Raw genomic sequence first — 22,465 nt, forward strand, 5'->3', positions numbered from 1 at the left:
GTTTAAATACAAGACGATGTCGACTGGGAGTCACGTCGAAGTAAGTATGTGGATATGTTGGAGCATCATCAGTCGCCAACTGGATTGTCCTACATTCACCTTTTCTCATGTACACATGAAAACAGTTTTTTAGGAAGATTGAACAGAGTTTTCAAATTCAAAAACAGATTTTAAATCCCAAAGGGAAATAAAATTTAATTTAAATTACATTTTTGTATGGATGAAAGGCCAAAACACGTAAAAAAGTTTTCACTTTCCCAGATATTAAGTCATTTTTTTAATCAACTCATGTAGGACTTTGTAAGACCACCAGATGGCGGCGTTTCCCCATCTAGTAAAGAGAGTGACTGGTTTCTCATTGTATTCATACAGTGACCTCAGTTTACCTTGTCTGAAGCCAGGATCTTGAAGGAAGCCATGACCTGTTCCGCGGTGTCGGTCTCTGCTGTCTCTCGGGTCATGAAGTCGATGAAGGCCTGGAAGGTCACCACGCCGGTGTTGTTCGGGTCCACCAGGGTCATGATGCGGGCAAATTCAACCTCACCCTGTCGGTGAAAACACGGAGGACTTCAACGACGAGCCTTAGTATCTGACTGAACAAGTCTGGAGGCCCATAAAGGTCCGTCTGTGGTTGGACTGGTTGCACTGACCAGATCGTAACCCATGGAGATGAGGCAAGCACGGAAGTCGTCTGGGTCCATCATGCCGTTTCTCTTCTGCAGACAAAGATCAGAACTGTTGAGCCACTCAAAGCTGAGATCCGGCTCCACACAGAGAGGAGGATGTTCCCAGAGTGGGCCGCCTCACCCTGTCGAAGTGGTTGAAGGAGGCCCTGAACTCGTTGAGCTGCTCCTGGCTGATGCCCTTGGCGTCGCGGGTCAGGATCTGGTTCTCCACCTCGTTGATGGTTCTGGCGATGGTGGTGAGCAGCTGCTCCCAGCCCACACGGACGTGCTGTGACGGAGAGAAAGGGAGAGAACATTGGCACGGCAGACGTAGAGCCCAAACGGAGAGGAGGGTGAATGAAGTCACGGCTGTTGTCGTCGGACCTCCATGGTGTAGTTGGTGTGCTTGTTGTCGAAGATGAGCGACTCCTGGCTCAGCTGGTGGTCTCCCTCCAGCTTGTCGATGTTGGACTTGTAGTTGATGATGTTCTGTTCGTACTGCTTCAGGCTGTTCATCTGTTCCTCCAGGGAGCCGGCGATGTCCACAGACACGTGGCTGATCTCCTGCACGAGTGGAGAACAGTGACAGCAACGTCCAGTGACCAAAAAAGTGTTTGGATGAGTCAAGGAGGTGAAGGATGCTGAGAACGCTGTCACCTTCTGTGTTTGCATCATGATACTGAGGCGTTTCATTGGTCTATTACACATGTGACAGTGGAGAAAATCCCTAAAACCTTAAATTTCACCTTTGAGCTACAGGTGGATGATAGAAATTTGAACATAAAAATCAATCCAAACTGTTTTTCTCCATTAAGACATTAGTTTTCAGGTTGGACCGACTGCACTGTACACAGCTTGTTTTTGCTGTACCTCCATCTTGGTTTGAATCCAGGGTCCAATGATGTTGGCCTGGGCAGCAAACTGGCGCCTCAGCCTCTCGTTGGCCTGCTGTCTTGCCACCTCCTCCTGCAGCATTTGGTCTCTGAGGGGTACAAGGTGCTTCACCTGCATAAGAAAATTTAGTTTTAGAATGTAACATCATTTAAAAGTAGGCATATTGATCATTTTCACCAACATTTCTAAATGTGAAATCAATCGGCTGATTATAAAACTCGGAAGGTGATTGATTAAATAAACTCTAATTTATGTAAAGGAAATAAGCATCTTTTCTGGTTTCTTGTCGCAGATGGCCTGCAGCGCGTTTCCCTCCGCCAGACCTGACAGATTGTCCAGTGTGGTTCTTCTCATTTCCCCTGACAGTTTTACATGCTGTGGCGTTCTGCATCAGTCCAATCTAAACTTACAGCTTCTATTTCTGACCCCTGGCTTGGTATGTACCACTTATTTATAGCTGGATGACCAAATGCAGCGCACGGAGATCCAGCATTGGCTCACGTTTCCCGTTTGCACAATGCGCCTTAAAGCGGTTATCCTCCCCGTTAGTAGTCCATTCTTTACTGGGCGAGACTCTGGTTCTGGGGAAACGTCGGCTCTGACTCACAGTTTCCCACTTGGTGTTGATGTCCTGCTGGCTCAGGTTGGTGTACGGGTTGATTCCGGACAGCTTGATGCCGTAGGTCTGGGCGATCTTCAGGATCTCGTTGTGGATGCCGACGGTGGCCATGCGCTCCTTGTCGGCCTCGGGCAGAGTGGCTTTGAACTGGTCATGAGCAGTGATCAGACTCTGGAGAGCAGGAAGAAGAGGCGAAGAAAACGGCTAATGTTCACGCAAACATTCTTGGGAAGTAAGAATCAATGTTTCTCATTTAGAGAAGCTAGATTGTCATTTTTTTATCCTATTTTTAGTGAAATGCACAACCTTGAAACACCTACATCATCATCCAATCAACTGGTGATACTTTCATAGAAAATGGATGCAAAGAAGCTAACTAGCTGGATTAGCAGCTAGTTAGCGCTAGCCTCAACCACTTTGAGCCACAGAAGAGAATGAAGATGTTTTGCTGCATCTTGTTCAAGTTTGTGTTTTAAAACGGGACAATATGTATTATTATTTTTAAAACGGGACAATATGTATTATTATTGAAAATTTACATGCAAATAAGAAATACAAACATTTGCTTGAGAGAAAAGTCCTGCAATGGAAATAAACTATGTAAAATTAATTATCTGAAATAGTCACAACAAAATATGAGAGCTGTGACTAAAATATTTTGCAAAAATGTATTTTATTTTATATAGGCAACAAATAAGCTCAGTTGCAACAAGCCTGGTTTGTTCTTAAAATGTCTTAAATTTTAAGACATCAAGATGTCTTAATGACATTAAAAATGTAATCTTAAATTTGAAGACAAACACATGAATTTAAGACATTTTAAGATTGTTCTATTAACAGGTGAATATTTTTTTGCAAACTTGAACATGTTGTTTAAGGTGGCAAACAAGTCCATGCAAGTGAAGAAATAAAAATAAACCCAATTTTCCTTTCACTTCAAAAGACATCCACTGCTTTTTTTCAAATGTCGTAACGTTTGTATTTCTAACTGGACAGCATTTGGAAAAGTCCAGTTGGACGTGAGCACCTGGATCTCCTCGATGCTGTGGACGATGAACATGTCCTGCAGGTCCTCCATGGCTCCGTCCATCCAGTTGTTGAAGGGAGCTGCCCTCTTTGCAAACTCCAGGTACAGCTGGTCGATGGTCTCCCACAGCTTCTCCACACGCTGCACTCACACAAGCGCAACGGTTTTCGAAAACAACTAAGTAAGAAGATAACTTGCAACCTGAGTTGATCTCTATATGTTTGTTTGTTTTTCATTTACCTCCAGGGCGTCCCTCCTCTTCTGGGTCAGGGTCCCCAGGTTGTCCCACTGGTCACAGATCCCCTGGCAGCGAGCGTTCACCGAAGCAGCATCATGGTAGTCCAGCTCACTGAATGAGACCGCATCAGTAAGTTTAGCTGACTGCAGACATGATAGTGTGATTCGTGTTTGAAAAGAGAAATCTAGCGTCATGCACTGCAGTTTTACCACTTCCTGAAAATAAGTGGATCTGATCTTATTTTTTTGGTTCTAGTGGCCTTTATTTGAAAGTAGTCCAATAGGAAAGAAGGGAAGACATGCGGCAAATGTCTCTACGGCAGGAATCAAACCACGAGGACTAAGGCCTCCATACTTGGGTTGTGTTTTGCCGCTGCGCCACCACAGCACCCCAACTGTGACTGTTCACACCTATTGTCATCGGCCATGTTGTTATCCATCTCAAACACTGTCTATAAGTTCAGAGATTGTTTCAGGAATACAAGGAAACATTCAGAGGTTTCTCTGGAAAGCATAACTACACTTCTCTCCATCCTTCCCAACGTCTCACGGCTATTCACGCCTCTGTCCCTCCTGCGGGACGATTCTGCTAACGTTAGCAGCAGAATCCTGTTGGGACGTTGCGGCGTCTTACTTCAGCTCCTGGGCGATGGCGGCGATCTGCTCCACTCTGTCCTGGTGAGCGGCCAGGTCGCTCTCAAAGGCCTCGTGCTTCCTCATCAAGGCTCTGATCTCCATCAGAGAAGCCGACTCGTAGTCCTTCTGAGACAGGAGCTCCTCCTTACCTGAAACGCAGTTAGCAAAGTCTTCAACACCGGCGGGTCGGGGAGTCGGCGTGGGTTTCTGTTGTTTTCCTGTCATTCCTACCTGCAGTCCAGGCTTCATGCATCCCACACTTCTGCTTGAACTTCTCGGCCAGGTGGTCCAGTCTCTCCAGGCGGCGGATCTCGGTCAGCAGCCACTCCTCGTAGCCCTTCTCCACCTGCTCCAGGCCTTTCCAGGCGTTGGCGATGTCCTGGAGGAGAGGGACACGTTTTCAATACATCTCAGATTGTGAACTGTGTTCTGTTTTGTGCACTTGCAAGGACCATTACGGCACTAGTGAGTATACATTTAAACTAAAAGGCCTTGAAAACAGTGAAAGGCGTTGCGTCCGTCCTCACCGACACCATCTTGCCCTCAGAGGGCATGAAGGCGGGCCTGTTGCTGAGCCTCAGCTTGGTCTGCAGAGTGTTGAAGTTGATCTCCAGCTGACATTTCTCCTGCACGCGCGGCGGCTTGTGCACCCGGCGGTAGTCGCGGAAATCCTCCAGTTTCTGCTGCATGGCGCGCATGGTCTGCTCCGCCACGCGGTTCTCCAGCCAGGGGATGGTGCGGCGGATCCACTCCAGCAGCTGGACACAGCATGGATCATGTCTGTTACGCAGCAAGCCTGTTTTGTTCTCGTCTCTGCCGTGCGTGCTGGTGCGTGGTTTGGAGATTGAATTAAACTGCCGCTTAGAAAAATACTCTTCTGCCTGGGTTTCTCTCGCCGTGTGAACTTGTGCTTTTTGTTTCCGCCGTAAAACCTTTGTTAAAGTTGACCTCTGGCACAGGGCTTTAAAAATAAAAAATCTCTTTCCAAATTAATTTAGGAATACAGAGGTACACTGTCATTATCTGCTGATCTAATTTTAAATGTATTTAATCTGTTTTTATAAAAGCTAATCCAGTTTGTCCAGTCAAGTAAAATGAAATGATGTCAGATGTCTGCCAGGGGGAAAAATAAAAAAGTTTTGAGGACGAAAGGACTTTGTTTTTGTAACAAGGACAAATTGAGAAGATGAAAATAATTCTGCTGCTGAAAGCTGGACTTTTTTAGCTCAATCTCTTTACAATGAGCTACTGACTCGCTGTAACACTCTTCAGTACGGATGTATTTTAGAGATCTATATAACTGACGGCTTGTTGATGCTACAGCTGCGTTAATCCTGAATACAAGCCTCTATAAAAACCACCCTAGGTGTAAATTTGTCACTTAAAGTGATAGATTTTGTTTTTTGCTTACACACATTATGTTACTATCAGCAGTAAATTGAACTCAAAATTCTGATCAATGGATTACTTTTAAAAATCTGTCACCATCGCATCGATCAGCTTTGAGCACTTAAAACACGAATACTTTGGTAAAAGAAAAAACCTTTTCTTCTGAGTTGGTTGCAGGAGTTTCTCACCTCGCTGGCCAGCTTCTCATACTCCTCCATCAGTTTCTCGTTCTCCTGGTTGACAGCCAGCACCTTGCAGATGCGGTTAGCAGCCGTCTCAGCCTGGGGGTGAAACGCATCGACACACGTATACGCTTCAATAAATAAAAACCAAAATACTGGACTTCGCTTTCGGTTTCATCGGTTGAGGTCCCTCAGATGAGTGCCTAAGTGGTTTCATTCAGTTTAGGAGTGAGTATGCATACTTTTGATCGTACTATCAGCAACGATGTGAAAAGTGAAATCACAAATCTGACCTGCTCGGCTCCGGCGAAGGCGTGATAGAAGCAGGACACGTAGGTCATGATGGCCTTCTCGTCAGGTTTGGGTGTGTTCACGATATCTAACGGAGATGAAGGGGGAAAAAAAAAAGAGAGATTAAAAATAACACAGCTTTCCAGAAAACGCAATATTATTTGAAAAACATCTCATTAGGTCCAACTCAATTCATTTTAAATGTTTTTTCCCCCAGACAAACGGCCTAATCCAATTGACCTAAAATGAGAGCCGAGTGGATAAAGTGAAGTTTGTTTACATGCTTCCCTGATTCTCAGAACGAATCCTCTGATTTAACAAACACTGCTAATCGTTTTCTGGTTATTTGAGGCTGATTGCTCGGGATTACAGCAGAAGTCCTTCCTTCTGGGAAACGTCACCGTATGTTTAAACCCATATCGACGATACCAGACTGCCATGGTAAATATGTTCACTCTCAGTTCGGTCGGTCTCTCCATCGCAGCCTCACCTTCGGCGTCGAGCATCTTGGGGATGTCCAGGAACTTCTCGGCCACTTCAAAGGCCGTGTTCAGGTTACCGATGGGGTCATCCTGAAGGAAGGTAGTTATTAAATGTTAATTAAATAACATTTAATGAATCTGTTTAGCCATCCAAGCTAAAAACATGTCTCCTTGAAACATGGTGCAAGCTCTAATTGAGATTTATGTGGAAAGATACAAAAAAAAAGAAAGAATAAATGAAATTTGGTAAAACTCAAAATATGTGATTATAATGAAGCAGTGATTCAATATAATCTGATCATTTTATCATTGGAAGGTCAACAAATCCACAGTTTGCCTACGCCTCTGTTTTTCATCTAGGCTTTGTGCATTTTTAGCACATAAGCATATATGTCAGATTTTATATTCTATTTACTAGTGAAGTTGAAAATGTAGAAGATTGACACTGAAACAGAAGGAAGGAAACAAAAGGAGACAGAACAGAGGAATGGAAGGAAGCAGGGAACCGAAGAACAGAGGGAAGAAATGATTGTAGGAAAGAAAAAATGGAGGCAGAGGGAGGAAAAGAAGGAGCACCTTTCTCAGTTTGGAGTAGTCAATGAGGTCAGGTCTGTGTCTGTGGATGAGGGCACACAGCGCCAGGCCATCTTTCCAGCTGAGAGTCAAAGGAAGAGAAAGAAAACAACCCAGACAGTAGAGCAGGTCAAAAAGAGACAGAGCAGAGCTGTACATTAAAAAAATGATGCAAAAATGTCCCAAAACTCCCAAAAGACGACAAAACAGGAGTAAGAGATGCGAGATGTTAAGAGTGCAGTAGCCCGTTTGTGACACTGGGGGGCGGTGCGGTCTAACCTGATGTGGAAGTTCTGCACATTGACATTCCTGTAGGGGGCAGTCTTCCTCTGGCACCAGAGCAGCAGACCTTCTTTAGCGGAGGTCTCTGAAATAATGGAAGGAGAGAAATGATCAAAAAGTCAGAGTAGGAACAGAAGTACAGAAATGCTTAAGAACCAGGAGTTACTGTTTAAAATAAATCGGTTGTTTTTTCTAACACGTTGCCTTGTTTATGTGGCATGTATCTCAAACAGCAGGTGTGTGTTTGTGAATTGAACGTTTTCTGTAAACACACACACACACCTTCCACAGAGATGTCCTGGATGGCGAAGCGCAGGATGATGGTCCAGATCATACCAAGGGTCATCTTCACGTTACCGTCAACAATTTCTGTCCAGACAGAGCAAAGGAGAAAACACAGAGACTTTGAGAAAGAGACCCTTCACGGTCAATTTTACGCTCGACCAGCCTGGATCAATGATCCGCTGGTCAGAACCTAAAAAGCCAATTGAACACGCCATGATTGGCTGACAAGAACACTCTTCGGTCTGGAAGTCGTAACTGGGGGGAAAACTACTTTCAACTTTGTTTAACATCAGTGAAATGTTAACAATTAGAAATCGAAACTGGTGAAAGAAACTTCTAGAGAGAAACTGGGTTTTTCATTCAGGGGAAGCTTTTTTTCTTGGTTTTATCTTTTTGAGCATTCAAACATTATCATATATAGCATGTTGTCTGCTATGCATTTTGAAAGAACTTGAAGTTATATTCCAGTGGTATGTGCATTTCTACATTTGAAAATGTGCAAACAGAACAAAAAAAGAGCTATAATGTACCTCCCGTAAAAGACATCCAAACTCTTACTTATATTGCCTTTTGTTTCTACGGTTATCCATCCCACAAACTGGATTATTTTATGGATCTTTGAGATTTCAGTGACACAGTGAGAAACATCAGTCTGATGTTTAAAAAAAATAAATAAATCAGCGCTTCCTTTTGCTACAAACATATTATTCTTAACACAGTTGCATTCAAATTAATCCATCAAGTTTTCAGTTTTGTTTATAGTTTTTAAAGAGAAACGCCTGTCTGATCTAAATGTCAATAATCCGCAATCAGGTGTCAATGTTGACATCGCCACAACTCTAAAGTAACCGCTTCAGTCTAAATGCATTAAAGTGTTATTTTTTTTAACTTATGCTCTAATGCAACTTGCTCTTTTCCTATACAAACTACTAGACAATATTTACATCCCTATAACATATTTCAGTCCCTAATCAATTGAAATCCCATTTGTTTGAGTAGATTTACAAAGGTGGGCTAAAGGTGGGTCATAGGAACAACAACCCTGACATGGGACCCTCACCCTCTGCACCAATAGACACCAGTTTGACCCCCTTGCTGCAGATGAAGTCCAGAGCTTTGTTAACATTGGCAATCTTGTGGAAACGCATCTTTCCTTTGTCGGGTTTGGGCAGCCTTTCGCCTGAAAGACAAATATAAGACATGCCGATAATTTACAACAATATAGAAGTGATTCTGAATCAGATTTTGATTATTTTCTGTTCTGTAAGAACAATGCAGACAGACGGTTGGGGCGCCATTCCAAATACAACGCCAGGAATCAGGCTCAAGGGACGAGCTGGTTTTAACGAGGCGTACCTGAAATGACCTCCAGCAGCAGCATGAGTTTGAGGCCATTTCTGAAATCCTCCTCAATGTTCTCGATCTGTGTTCCAGCTTTCCTCAAGTGGGAGTTGCACCAAGCTGTGAAGGTCTGAAAGGGAGACACATGGTAAGGCAAAAGGTAATGGTGTTGCCCATGCAACTGTATAGCCTGTGCTCTCTCTCTCTCTTTCTCTCTCTCTCTCACACACACACACACACACACACACACACACACACACACACACACACACACACACACACACACACACACACACACACACACACACCACACACACACACACATTAGCAGTCTAGAAGCAGCATGTAAAAGAAAAACAAATCAAAACATTCACACAGCAGCTGCGTGTGAATCTTTTCAAACCAGGCTGAAAAACTGCTGAGCGAGGCTGTTTGAGGCCTCGCAGTCAGTGGAAGGGAAAACACACTTTGACGTCTCTGACAGCTCATGTTGACTCACATATCGGTTTTCATCCAGCCTCAAGTTGAGTTTTTTCTTAACTACTCTGCGTCCTTTTACAGGGTTTCTACACATCAAATTGAACCTTTTAACTCGGCCTTGAATGAAATTGAAGACTAAAACCAGAAACATAGGAGATGGTTTGGGTATCACTGCTGCATCACAATCACGCATAACAAAAATATCGAAATGTCTGCTGCCTGTCTGTGGCTCTTGGCAGCGTCTTTGTTATTCTCATCCTCCCACTGGATATTCCCTCCCATGGTGCCAACCTTGAAGGGTTTTTTGTTTTTTGTTGTTTTTGCACAGAATGCATCCAGCCTTTTAAGAGTTGGTGAAAACAGAAGTGAAGTGAAAACTAATGTCCTCCGGCCAACTGGTGATAAATTTCCGCTTAAAAGAATCGACATGCATCGTTGCCTCTCACTGACATTAACCGGAAAGTTTGTGCTCGTAAACGTTGATGTTTACGAACATCCAACTTTTAGCACTGTTGATGCTAACGACTCCGGTGTGCTTGTTTCAACTTTCACCTGTCGCCGTGAGTCGTCGCTCCCTGTGTGTTAAGCCCTTTAGCCCGGATAGGCAAAAAGCTAGCAAGTTAGCTAGTAAGGTCATGTTAGCAGCTAGTGTTAGCTTCAACCGCCTCAAGTCACAGAATGTAACGAAGACATCCTCTGAAACAAGGATATGTACAAGATTAAAAAGTGACCACAAAATGTAAGGTGAATGCTTTTAATAAAGTTACGAACTTGGGACTTTTTAAGGATGTGCGGACACCTTATTTAAAAAAAACAACAACAAAAAAACATTGAGCTGAACGCTCTGGCTCTAGCTGAAGCTTAATTTCACAAACTTTTTCTCAAGAATGTCAAAGAAAAGAAAGCATCTACAAACACTTCCCACGGCTTTCAGAGCGTTTAAGTTGTTCACTTAAAACTCTCGCAACACAATGAGCAACAATTTTTTGCATGTGTTTTTTGTTGCTAGTTTTTGAAGAACATTTCAGGAAGCCCGACCTCCTGTACGAGCTTGATGCAATTTCAAACACATCATTTTTTTTAGACCAGGGCTGTCAAAGTAATTTTCATTTTGGGCCACATCAAAAATCTCTGTTTTTAAAAGGCCAGTTGTGCCAGAATGTATTGATAAAACTAAATAAACTGTTAAATGATCAATGAATAGATATTCCTCCAAGATTTTGTAATTGTTTTAGTGTTGTTTCTTTTTAAATTACATTACAGATTTTGTGGTGCCAATTTTTATATTTGCTCTCATGTGTTAAATATAACTTTTTGTTACTTGCTGTATCAGTTACGCACTATAACTTGACATCAAGTGAGGCTGAGGCAGCTGTCACTTAAACTTCATGTCTGACCAATTTTGAGAAAATGTACAGAAAAAATGTGGAGAATCTGTTGATTTTGTGAGAATTTTCCAGATTTGTGAAAAACTGGAAGGTCTTATTGATGTAATTTTGAGCCTAGAGGGCCACGTGAAAAGCTACAGCGGGCCAGATTTGGCCCTCGAGCCTTGAGTTTGACACGTGTATTAGATCATGACAGCCAAAGTATAGCCACTTTCAGTTCCACTATGCAGGTGTTGTCGACACTATGAGTATTTTCAGGCAATTATTTCATTATAAATACATAAGGGGGAAAAAAATACATGTCCTTTATCTTTTACCTGTAATTGTCCTTCATCTCTCACCTAAAGTTGCAGAAAAGCATCCCAACATAAGGAGGCAAGCCGCAAAGAAAAAACTGACAAAGGGATAATCTTTCTCTGGTTAGCTTCACGCTATGTTGGGAATCTTTCCCTCAAAGCAACGCAGTCATTAGATAAGAATAATTCTGGCTTAATGGATCGACTTAAGCCTTAAATTACAATCGACAGAGAGTACTTAAAGTGTGAATTTTGGCAAAGAGTCTATTTACTAAAGCATAATCTGCAAGGTTTCTCCCAGAAAACTTGCTGAACCTGGTGGTTGTTAGGGTAGGGCTAGGGTCTCAGGGTTAGTCATTCATCCTGCAGCCCATTGGTGTTTTTGAGTTAAAAATATTTAAATTTGAAAATATCACTTGATAATTATGTGTTATTAGAAGATTAATACCTGAACACCAACTATAAAGTCTTAAAAAATGCAAACATTTTAAAAAGACTTAAAAAAGAAATGCTAATCCTTGTGGGGACACAAGTAAAGCCTGGTGGCCCGCCAGGCTTATAATACACGATCTGAGGCTTTATTTAATGTGATGGTGTCTCTAGTTTCTGTCAACAGTGAAAAAGTTGAAAATGAGGAGAAACCTAATCAGAAATGTTAGTCTAAAAATAAGTACCTAGCTATTTTCTGCCCTTTGTGTTGTGTTTAGCAATAAGCAGAAGTTGTGTCTTTGTAATTCTACATTTCCAACTTATTAGTTCATTATCTGAGCAGGATGTAGTGATGTTCCTGAGTTGTCTGAAAACTGCCTAATTGCATGAAATCATGCACATACTGGTTCCATTAGACCATTCAATCACTCGCTAAATGGCTTTTCTAAGAGGCTTTCATGGTGTTTAGCTTAAATCTGCAAACAGGATATGCAAGTTCAAATTCAGGAGACTGTGGATGTGTTGGGGCTTTTTTTTTTACTGTAGAGCTGAAATTTTGGCAGTGTTTGGAGAATGCGGGGGAGTAGAAGCAGAATAAGTGCAAGAGCCGAATGCCTAACAAGAAATGAATGTGTGGGTGGAGTGAGCCGCACGGCGTGTATTAATTAGAGCTCAAACAGGGTTTGTGGGGAAATGCAGAAATCAAAAAAACCAAGCGTCGCTACATGGTGTTTGGGCTTATGTTTGTAGCCTCATTTCTCTGCTTGGGCGACATTGGCGTCTTCATTGAGAGAGGGCGCATGGGAAAGTTAAAAAAAGATATATTCGCGGTGACAGATCAAAGTGACGGGATGGAAGACGACAACAGATCAGGAGGTTAAAGAACATTTCTCAGTGCAGGAAGAAAAGCTTCTTTTTGGTTGTTTTTTATTTTATTTTGATGAACTGAAGAGCTGACAGAATTACTGGCAGCGTTGTTCTGATTTGTGAGTCAAACATTTTTAATTGTACAGGCTAAACAACTAAACATCTGAAAGCGCTCATTTGAGCAAAACATCAAAACCGTGTCATGAATAATGTTATTGGGATGCAGGGTGTGAAGTTAATGCACTACTGGGTTGGGAAAGCATAAGCGACTTTTGTGGCATTATTTTCTTTTTCCTCATCATTAATGATCTCCTGACCATCTTGGGCTGAATGTTCAAAGTCCTATCCAAAGTCTCTAGTGTAATTGTAGAATCTTTAAGATGTGGCGCAATTTGTTAAAAGTCATTTATTTTATCCATAAGCATCTTTGAATGGCACTAAAATGCAAGTCAGATATGTCATTGTGATGAAGTACAGTCTTTTTTTTAATTGAAACTAAATCAAATTTAAGAAATACTTATAAGATAAGAAAAATTATGAAAATCCCATGATTTCTGTCAAATGAATTTGTTGGACACAATTTGATTGTCGACATATAAAAACCAGTAAGACCTTCTTGCTGCATTGATTAGAATAAACTCTTTGGATTAAAGACCAAATTATTGTCTGTTGATTGTATTTTCATACAGTATGTAGTAAGTCAATTTTTTTTTTAGATAGTTTTGACTTATTCCAGCAGTATAAGAAATATCTTTTTAGGTTTGAACAATGACGTACATCTTTCCCAATTTGTTTATTTTTTCATTTTAAAGGTTAAAGAGACTTTTAGTGTGCAGACTGACAGGAATTCCCAGGCTCCAGTGTAATTTGATGTAAGGGTCTCTCAGGAGGAGGAGGAGAACCCGCCTGTCCAACCAGCAGGTGCTGGGCTCGTTTGTCATGCATGACCAAATTTAGACAGGCCACTAATCCAGCCCACAGATCCCCGTACCCATCCCTCGCCAAAAGATGAGGCGGTGTTTGAGGAAGGAGGCTGAGGAGCTAAAGGAGCAACAAGGAGGTACAAGAAGAGGCGGAGGCGGCAGAGGCTAAATTGGGTTGGCATGGGACACCATTGGACAGCTGAGAAGGCAGGATTCCTGAGGTGACCTGTAAAAGTACAAGACAGAGGAAGAGGGGGAGGAAGGTCAAGAAGGCGACGCAGGGGGAAAGGAAGGAATGGATTTGATAATATCGGATAAGATTTCTGTTGGGAGGGGAAGAAAAACAAAGGAATGATAAAAGGGTCGACTTTTCACTGACTTCATTGGAGTAAAGTGTTAATTACTCTTGAAATGAAAATTGAGTTTAAACATAATCTCTGTATTCTTACAAAGCAAAAAGAGTTGACCAACAAACACCCAGCTTCTACTTCTCTGACATTGAAGGGATCAATCTTGCAGTTTTACGTCTTTGACATTTTCCGGCCTTGTTGTCTTAGTTGCGGTTGTTCACCAGCAAGAAGCCACTGCTTCGTCTTGTCTTCACTTCCTTCCTGTTCATCCACACCTGTCGGTCTGACTTAGCTTACCCTGTTTTTTTTTTGCAGGTCAGTCTTGTAAAATGAGGTCATGATGGCTCGGCTGAATGCCTCACATAACTACAGCATCCCCCGCCGCCCAAAGAAAGATCAGGACTCCTGACCCTCAATACAGCTGACACCAACACCTAACCTCCTCTTTCACATCAGAACAGGCTTCATGCTCTTGATGATGTCGCTCGCTCGCCTGCCTATCAAAGGGATGACACAGCTGGCGAGCTGCTGGAAGACGTCATAGCTGTAGACTAAGGAAGATGTAGGAGTTTTACGAGTTTCAGACGTTAACAGTGCAATGTCCTACAAATAAAGCTGAGCTAGCTTAAGTCAACTAGCTTGACTTTCTGATTGGAGTTGTTTGAGTATTCAACGTGGTAAAGCTCTACAAGCTACTCAATTTAGCAACGTTTAAGGGAGGAAGTATGGAACAATAGCATTGATCATAGTGTGTTAAAGTGTAAGTTGCAAAAACATTTTAATGTGAGGTGTGATTGATTTTTTTTTAAAGTGATTTGGAAGTAAAAACATTTTGGCAATGCATCTTACCAAACAGTGAGGATATGTCTAACACCTTTCCTAATATTAACCCAGTAACAGGGAAGGCGTATGTAAAGCAACAGTCTGTCTCTTCTTAACTGATCATTCCCTTTAGACGCACAGTGCTGACTCAGTGTGTGTGTGTACGTGTGTGTGTCTGTCTGTGACTGATCTGACGAGACCAGAGTCTTACCCCAGATAAATCAATGGGATATTTGCGATTACAGGTCCAAATTTACATTGACAGTAAAATAACTCCACTAAACTTGTGCTAATCAGATAGATAATTAAATTTTTAATGTAAACAGACAATGAGGTCTTTAAGTGTCCACCGTCAATGTATTCACTAATTAACACCTTCGGTCTGAGCCGGTTGATCTAAGTAAAGACGATTGTTGGTTTAATGTTGCTCTGGTTTAAAAACAACTGCATTAAACAGAGGCCCGTCTGCAGCGTTCACTTTTAGCTATCAGTAAAGATGTATAGCTTTATGCTCAATTGATTAAAGAGCCAGGACATTTACATCCTCAGGGTGAAAAACAACCAAAAAAAAGTCACTGCTAAGGCTCTTATACCAGTAAAATCAGGAACATGTTTTAAAAAGGGAACAACTGGGACACATTGGACAGAAAGAGATTTTTTGTTGTTGTTGTTGTAAATTAAACCAACTAGAATCAAAACCTTTGCAGTAAATGGAGCAGAATAAATTAGAACAGCAAGTGAAAGTAAACTTTTCCATTAGAAATTTATGGTCTGTATAAAAAAAGAGCCAATAACTCTACATGATTCTACTTTCACAGACTAACGCACATATATAAAAGCACTTGCAGCCAGTATTTCAAGCATATGTAATTTATTTATAATAAGTCGAGTATTTATGACCCTGTACCAGCGTAAGAATAGTTTTCCTTCATGGCTGACCTTGTGGTCTCCAGCTACCTTAGTCAAACACCTGTTCAGAAATCCTGCCGAGCCATCTTCAACACTCACACAAACACTAGCTATGCATGCTGCTCTCAAGGCCTGCTCACGTGAACTCGCAGTAATGGCTCGCAGTACGCAGTCTGTGCAGATTTATTCACGGCAAAACATCATGCAAATTCAAAACATTTTCTACGGGCGTCACCACTTGTATGCATCACAATTTACGGCGTCATTAGGAAATAGTTTGGTTTATAGTTCAGTACATGTGTCCAGTAGTGGCGATTATAATCATATACAGATTATAATAAAATTTTAATCAAATAAAACGATTAAACCTGCAGCTTAGCAACTGAAGAGAGGCTGCAAAGCACCTCATTATTTTCTGTTATTCCTTCTTAGTTGTTGTCTTTAATTTATATGGTGCCAATTAGTTTTTTTGGATCTTCGCTATTAAAAACAGTGCATTTCCAGCATGTCGCCAATAAAAACTTTATTTTTGATGACTTATACTGTGAATACTTTTTGTTTCATAGCAATACAAGTGCTTTAGTCGGGGACGATTCCTTGAGTTCAGTCTTTGTGTAATTATGAGTGGTTTGAATATTTTAGCAAGCTGGAGTAAATGAAACAGTTGTAGAAATAGATTGAAATAGATCTGTTCAATTGATTTTCTGAAGACACTAAAATATATTTAGTTTACATATTTTAGTATGTTTGATTCTCTGAATTCAGACATAAAAACCTATGAAGCCAAAAAAAGCCATTTAATCTTTAAATGCATATAAAAACAGGAAATAGAATGATCTGCTAAAATAATAATTCAATACTTCTTCACATTTGAGCTTCAAAAAAAGAAAAGAAAGAAAAGCTTGATTTCAGTCAGAACAGACGCTACATTTTTCTATTAAATTTTAAATTGTTTCTTTTTTTTAAATTACAATGACCTTGTAGTGACGTTTGGGAAAGAATGATTAGAAAAATCATTTCTAAAAAACTCCTCGTCATGAATTTGTGCAAAGTGACGTCACTTTGTTGTGCGAGAGCTCCCTCGGAAGCCGCAGGTTGAAACCCGGAGCTCATTCTGCGTTTCAACAGGAGAACAACAGGAGGTCCCAGAATGCAGGGATCCTATCTGACCTCTCTTCCTTTCTGTGGCTTTACCTTCACACCTTCTTCACCATATCTACAGAGAGACCTGGATCTCTAAACTCGGATGCAATAAAAAACATTTTGGGATACACATCCTTTCTCTTGAACTCGCTTCTATTTTTTCTTGAAATTACCATCGCATTTAATTCATGGATTTAGGAAACAGTATTTCTTCTTCACTATGAATAGATTACACCTTTGGGGTTCATGCAACTATTTTTAAAGAGCAACTTGAAATTTATGAAGGAAAAAAAAAAGTGGAAAACCAGGACTAAATAATTTGCCATCATCAAATTACTAAAATTAAACTCATATTCTTCTTGGAGGAACATAATTTGGTTACATTTGTGAAGTATGGGTTGCATATTTTACATTATTTTTTTTTATCATTTAATACAGTCCTAGGAAAGCTCTGAGAAATTTGCTGGTCATACATATCAGATAATTTTCCTCTTGTCCAATACTAACCTTTGACCTGCTACTCAACTCAAAAAAATCATTTCTCTTATGCAAATGCATCTTTCCAAGTCACAGCAACCAAAACATTCTTTAAAGAGCTAAAATAAGTGAGAAAAACTCAAGTTGTTTATCTTTAGTATCAGGACCGTGTTTGAAATGAAGTCAAAGGGAGAAAATACAATTTTCTACAATATTTCATAACTTGTCTGTGAAAGAGAGCAAAACTTCAACATGAAGGCTGAAATGAATATAGCATTAATAAAGTTCAGGTTTACATTGTCTACATTAAACTCACTTTCATCTCGGATCACACCAAATTCACAAATGGCCTAGAAGAGCTGGTTGCGGCAGAATGCATTTATCTAAAAAACTATCTTTTGAGCATAAATTAGAACCAAAAAAAAATTCTTTCCTGTTACCAAATTCACTTTGAGCTACTTTGAGTCAGTGCAGTATCACCCGTTCGCTTCTTTATAGAGGGCTAGTAGGTTTAAGCCAGAGACCCTGATGACAGCAAGACCAGCATCGGCCTGTAGAGCGAGGTCCGGGACTAAACCTGCTGATTTATGTCTTTGTCCAGAGGATAAAAGGCCTTGCTTGTTTATTCTGGTCCACTGTGTGTTGCGGTGTTATATGGGTGTGTGTAAACCCTGTGCAAGATGCCAGTGAGATATACAGTAGATGCGTTGATCTGAGCTGGAATGAGAACAACTGTGAAATGTGACAACAGACAATAACGCTCCTCTACCAACAAGGAAACCGATATAGTTCTAGTACTAGTTATAATAATAATAATAATAATATTACTCATATTTAAAGGGCAGAACTACAACATTTTAAACCCACTTCTCCAGGAAGGATATTCTTGTTCGAAAACAAGCACTGGCAGCAATTTATAACAAAAATTAGGACATGTCTTTAGGCCATTATACGCTCTGCTCCATTTCCCTCAGTTTAATATATTTTTAGAATATAAAACACATGGAGGACAGAAGTCAGAACACCTGCTTCACCAACAACCTGCAATGTATTTTGACAATTTTAAGTAGGCATCTAACATCTAAAGACAAACTGCTTTTGTCTATTTTACAACGACGCCTAAACAGAACAGCGATGTCACTAAGCTTTACCTGTGGTTCAAAAGAGGGCCGATTTATCAGAGAAATAATTGGTGCGGTATGTGGCAGTCTCACTTTGACACAATCATCTCTCTTCACCCTTGTATTAATTGCAGCGGTTTCGTGGAGGGGTGCGTCGTGTCGCCGGCTCACATTGTGTTCTGCCGTGACTCGTTTCCGGGCTGCCACACAGCCCAGATGATGCCAGCCGATATTTAACAATGCAGTCACGCTCTGAGCAGCGTGTCTGGAGGCGTATGCAGATGTTCGCTCCTCTCAAGAACCTGGAGTGCTGACGGGAATCGAGGTGCAAGAACACAGGCAGGCTGAGGACAGCGTGAATTAATCCGATTTAAACCAGGGAAAGAAGAGAGAAGCTTGGGACTGGGCCATAAACTTTGTAACCCCAAAGTCACAACAAGTGCGTGAAACATTTTGTTGTATTGACTGATCAGAGAGGCTACAGATGTGGATTATAAAACCATGTTATGTTGGCAAATCATAGGTTGCTGCAACAAAAGAAATAAATAAAAATATGTTGATCGCAAGGTGATGTAAACAGTGTTACTCTGACACATTAGTTTCGGATGATGCTTTACCAAACCTCTGGAGAGGAAAGTCTTTTTTATATCAATATTTTAAAAACATGCTACTAAATTTAAGAGGTCAAATAATCATTAGCTGAATTACTCACAAAAAGAGCAATACTGCTCTGTCATTGGAGATACTCCAAGCGTTTGGTATGCTTAGGTAAATTTATCTTTTCCAACACAGACTGAGCATCCGCATAATGTAACATGAGATTTAGTAATATTACAGATCATCGCAGCAACTTTTGAGGAGAGGTTGTATGAAATGCGCTAAAGTCCCAAATATGAGCCATAATTGCAGTCTTTAAGTTGGCGCTTGTGTCACACAATTATATACCATAGCCAAAAGCAAAAAATAAACAGTCATTGGCGCCCTAACTTAGGCGGAGATCATTTTGAGAATGCTACATTAGCTAATGTATAAACCTCTTTTAGAAAACAGCCCCACCATAAAACCACAAAAATGAAACCCTGGTCCTTCACAATCTCACCAGCCTCCTGGCGAGATTGTGTCATCAGCTTTCAAAATTTCAGCCAACATTTTGAAACCAAAGGAGGTTTCTGCATGTTGACCCTGCAGAAACTCTGCAGGGTCAACATGCTTAAAGTGTGTGGCAAACATCTCTTAATCTGAAGGGTTAAACACCTTGTCAGTTTTGATTTTTTCATATGGAAATATGAAAAATGCGATCTCCCTCCACCGAATCCCAGTGAGTTGTTCTGTTTCAACAAACTTCCCTGCAGGCCTTGCAAAAAAGACACAAGAATAAAAAATAACAAGCATGACGTGATTCAATGTAGATGTACCACACCAAGGTGGACCCTGCGTTTTATGCTGTTAATTGTTTGGCAGACGGATAGCACAGACCACCTGTCATTATTACATCACAGCTTCGTGCACCAAAGCCGTCTTACGTAAGTCAGTTATCATCACGGGGTGGTGCCGACCTCGCTTGGTGAGTCAGTCAGAGGCCTAACATCCAGTTGACTTCCACCACCGCATGCTGTTCCAGTCCTTTCATAAAACGCCAGAAAGTTGACAAAGTCCTGGCTTTAAAGACTGATGAAAAGTTCTGTTATTTAAAGTCACATATATACCCATGCTGTTAAAAACAAACCAGATACGCGCCAGCATGTTTAAATGTTTTCATAATTTTAAATTACACTGAAAGTCCCCTCTAGGGACTTTGACTTTCCGACAAAACTTTCTAAACAAAGAACAAAACATAAAGGACCTGCAAAAGAGTTATGTGCCCTTTAAGCTGCAGCTTGTTCTCTTGTCATCATTTTGTGGTTTAATGACTCGGAAGACAAGCCGTTTCAGTCATTTCTCTCAGCAATGTAACTTCAAAATGCCAGCTGGGGCAGAAGAAAAAAAAACAAAACAACAACTTTAAGCTTGAATTGGACACAAAGCCTCACACGCCACAACCTTATCTTCCATTATTCGCTCTCATACTGCGCTCAGCTTCTTTGTTAGAGGAGTCAATTGCGGAATTAGCCGACAGCATGATTGATGGCAGCGACTGAAGGTGAGCACGAAGGTTTATTGCTGACGGCAGCAGCATGTTGAATCTTTTGTCGCCGTCTTTTAATGAGCGCCAGCCTCCAGACAGATAAACTGATGTAAATTGTTGTGGAGGATTTATTTGACAGCCGCTGGGCCTGACTTTTGCGATTGGTTGGAGGGGGCGGAAAGAGGGCTGTGTCTAATTTCAGTAGAGGCTACTTTGTTTCTTTGAGAGGCGGCGCAGGCCGAGCGGATCCGAGGTCAGCTAAATCATCTTAGCAGAAACCTTGACCACGAAGACCTGGGTGTGAAACCAATCTAAGGCTGTATATAGTAACATGCAACTGAGACATTTCCCAGCATTCATTTCAGCCAGAAGAGAGACCAAAAGTGACAGGAACGACCTTGTGATGCTTTTTCTGAACCAAAAAGGGGTCATCTCATGCTCAAGCTGTTTCTGCATCACCTCTAAACGACTCCAAAGTCAATGGTTTTTATATAAACTTTTAGCACGACTGCGGTTTTAAGTTGTAAATTGTCCTAAATGTAATGTGAAACCACATAAAACATCTCAAAATGTATGCAGAGTAGCCAGTGCATATTATCACCGGCGACTCGTCACTTCGTTGGAAGGTGATGAGTTCTTCTGCCTTCATCCTAAAAATATTTATTGCACAGTGTTGACATTTCTTTCTGATAAGGTAAATGGACTTAGTTTGAAGTTTGCAAAGTGTATGTTTTTTTTTCAGCTTGTTACACTGCAAGAAATATCTAAATTCCCTAAACATTGTCTGCAATTTTGATATTATTCACATGTCAAGTGATGCTTTGCGGATGTTTGACCATGAATTGTGTGTTGGGTGCATTTCGCTCTCCTTAAATCTCCAATTCCAAGACAAAAAGCAGCTCAATCTGAGATATGTGCAAAAATATTTTTTGTTTGCAGAAAAATATGCCTGCATTTTTAGCTCAATAACTCAGTCTGCTGCGCTATTTACAGGCCCAAAAAAACACTGTGAGCAAATCAAGATGGACGCTCTGACTACCCATCATTCATCAGTGCTACTTTCACCATATGGATTCTGACACTGCTGCCATATCATGTGTCAACTTTTGCCATTACAACACTCTGTAAGAACTTTCTGTTTTTATATACTGAAATCCAATCTTCAGAAAAGAAAAACCCCACTGCCGCACAAAGCATAGATACAAACACGCCACTTACATGCCTGTAGAAAATACTGTAAATCACAGGTAAGATTTCATATGCCTGTATATTCCGATTGGCCGTTTCCAGGGCTCCTGTGCTTTGCTCTAAAGCAGATTATAGAAGCCTCCCTACATGGACACAACTTCTGGAATAGCAACTGCTATTTGATCTGACTGCACACTCTCCGGACTCTCCACTTACGTGGATCCTCATACAGGTGCTCTCTGCAAGCAGCGACAGAAAGAGCTGCAGTGTGATTACTAGTACTATTATATTTGATGCTTTGTAGATAATGAAAATATCATATTAATAGAGAGACGTTTACTTAAAAAAGAGATAATAATGTTGGTGTTTACCTCTGTAATCCGGTATCTGACTGTGCCACTAGATCAGCTTAAATGGTGAACTTAAATGTTAGATCCCAATGAGTTTTTCTCAGTTGTGTGTATTTGTCATCTTCTTGTCTTGCAAACTCTACAGTGTTTTTCTGCTTCTCCGCTGAAAGAAACATTGGGAGCGCTACAAAGGATATATGTTGTCTTCACAGTGCGTGGTATCACCTGAGTGAGTGAATCATGAGACGGACTCGAGATTCGTGACTCCCAGATGCATTGTGGGAATGAGGCACACATGGGACTTACAAGTCAGTGAAGCAAATCTAAGAAATGTCTGCAGTAATGCTGTAAGAGAAGCAAGATGGAAGGATGGTAATTACTCTCTTACTTTTTCTTTCATTTAAATAAAAACATATTTTGTTCTCTATTAAAATATATGTCCCTGCCCTGATGTCGACTACCAGTTAGACATCAGACATCAAGAAAGACATCATTGTTTTAGTTATTTTGTCAAGTAAAACAAGACTTTGTGAATAGAGATAAAAAGGGAATTTGTTATGTCAAAGTTTTATGTGTTTCTAGCCGTTGTTCATTTGGGGGTAAAAAGAGCAAAAACATCAACACAATCAGCCCTCCTGGGGTAAACAGAAGAGGATCAGTGGCTTTGCTATTGTTTGGTGCTTCATTTGACGAT

At 41.0% G+C, this 22,465-nt stretch overlaps 1 protein-coding gene across 1 annotated transcript in view; it reads right to left on the minus strand.

Annotated features, from left to right (window-relative positions):
* Positions 1–22,465, minus strand: part of actn3b (actinin alpha 3b) — a 28,462-nt gene that overhangs the window by 1,514 nt on the left and 4,483 nt on the right. The window contains exons 2-20 of the mRNA XM_055060176.1: positions 8,919–9,033; positions 8,623–8,742; positions 7,560–7,646; positions 7,275–7,362; positions 6,999–7,077; positions 6,431–6,512; positions 5,943–6,028; positions 5,656–5,748; positions 4,606–4,836; positions 4,310–4,457; positions 4,077–4,227; positions 3,446–3,554; positions 3,206–3,346; positions 2,167–2,349; positions 1,536–1,670; positions 1,050–1,229; positions 808–954; positions 651–716; positions 387–545 (exon numbers count right to left, since the gene is read on the minus strand). Coding sequence (XP_054916151.1) covers positions 387–545; positions 651–716; positions 808–954; positions 1,050–1,229; positions 1,536–1,670; positions 2,167–2,349; positions 3,206–3,346; positions 3,446–3,554; positions 4,077–4,227; positions 4,310–4,457; positions 4,606–4,836; positions 5,656–5,748; positions 5,943–6,028; positions 6,431–6,512; positions 6,999–7,077; positions 7,275–7,362; positions 7,560–7,646; positions 8,623–8,742; positions 8,919–9,033 — 2,400 coding nt within the window. The remainder of the gene's footprint in view (positions 1–386; positions 546–650; positions 717–807; positions 955–1,049; positions 1,230–1,535; positions 1,671–2,166; positions 2,350–3,205; positions 3,347–3,445; positions 3,555–4,076; positions 4,228–4,309; positions 4,458–4,605; positions 4,837–5,655; positions 5,749–5,942; positions 6,029–6,430; positions 6,513–6,998; positions 7,078–7,274; positions 7,363–7,559; positions 7,647–8,622; positions 8,743–8,918; positions 9,034–22,465) is intronic.

Source organism: Poeciliopsis prolifica, unplaced genomic scaffold, assembly GCF_027474105.1.
Source record: "Poeciliopsis prolifica strain line A6 unplaced genomic scaffold, Auburn_PproV2 SCAFFOLD058, whole genome shotgun sequence".
Taxonomy (NCBI): Eukaryota; Metazoa; Chordata; class Actinopteri; order Cyprinodontiformes; family Poeciliidae; genus Poeciliopsis; species Poeciliopsis prolifica.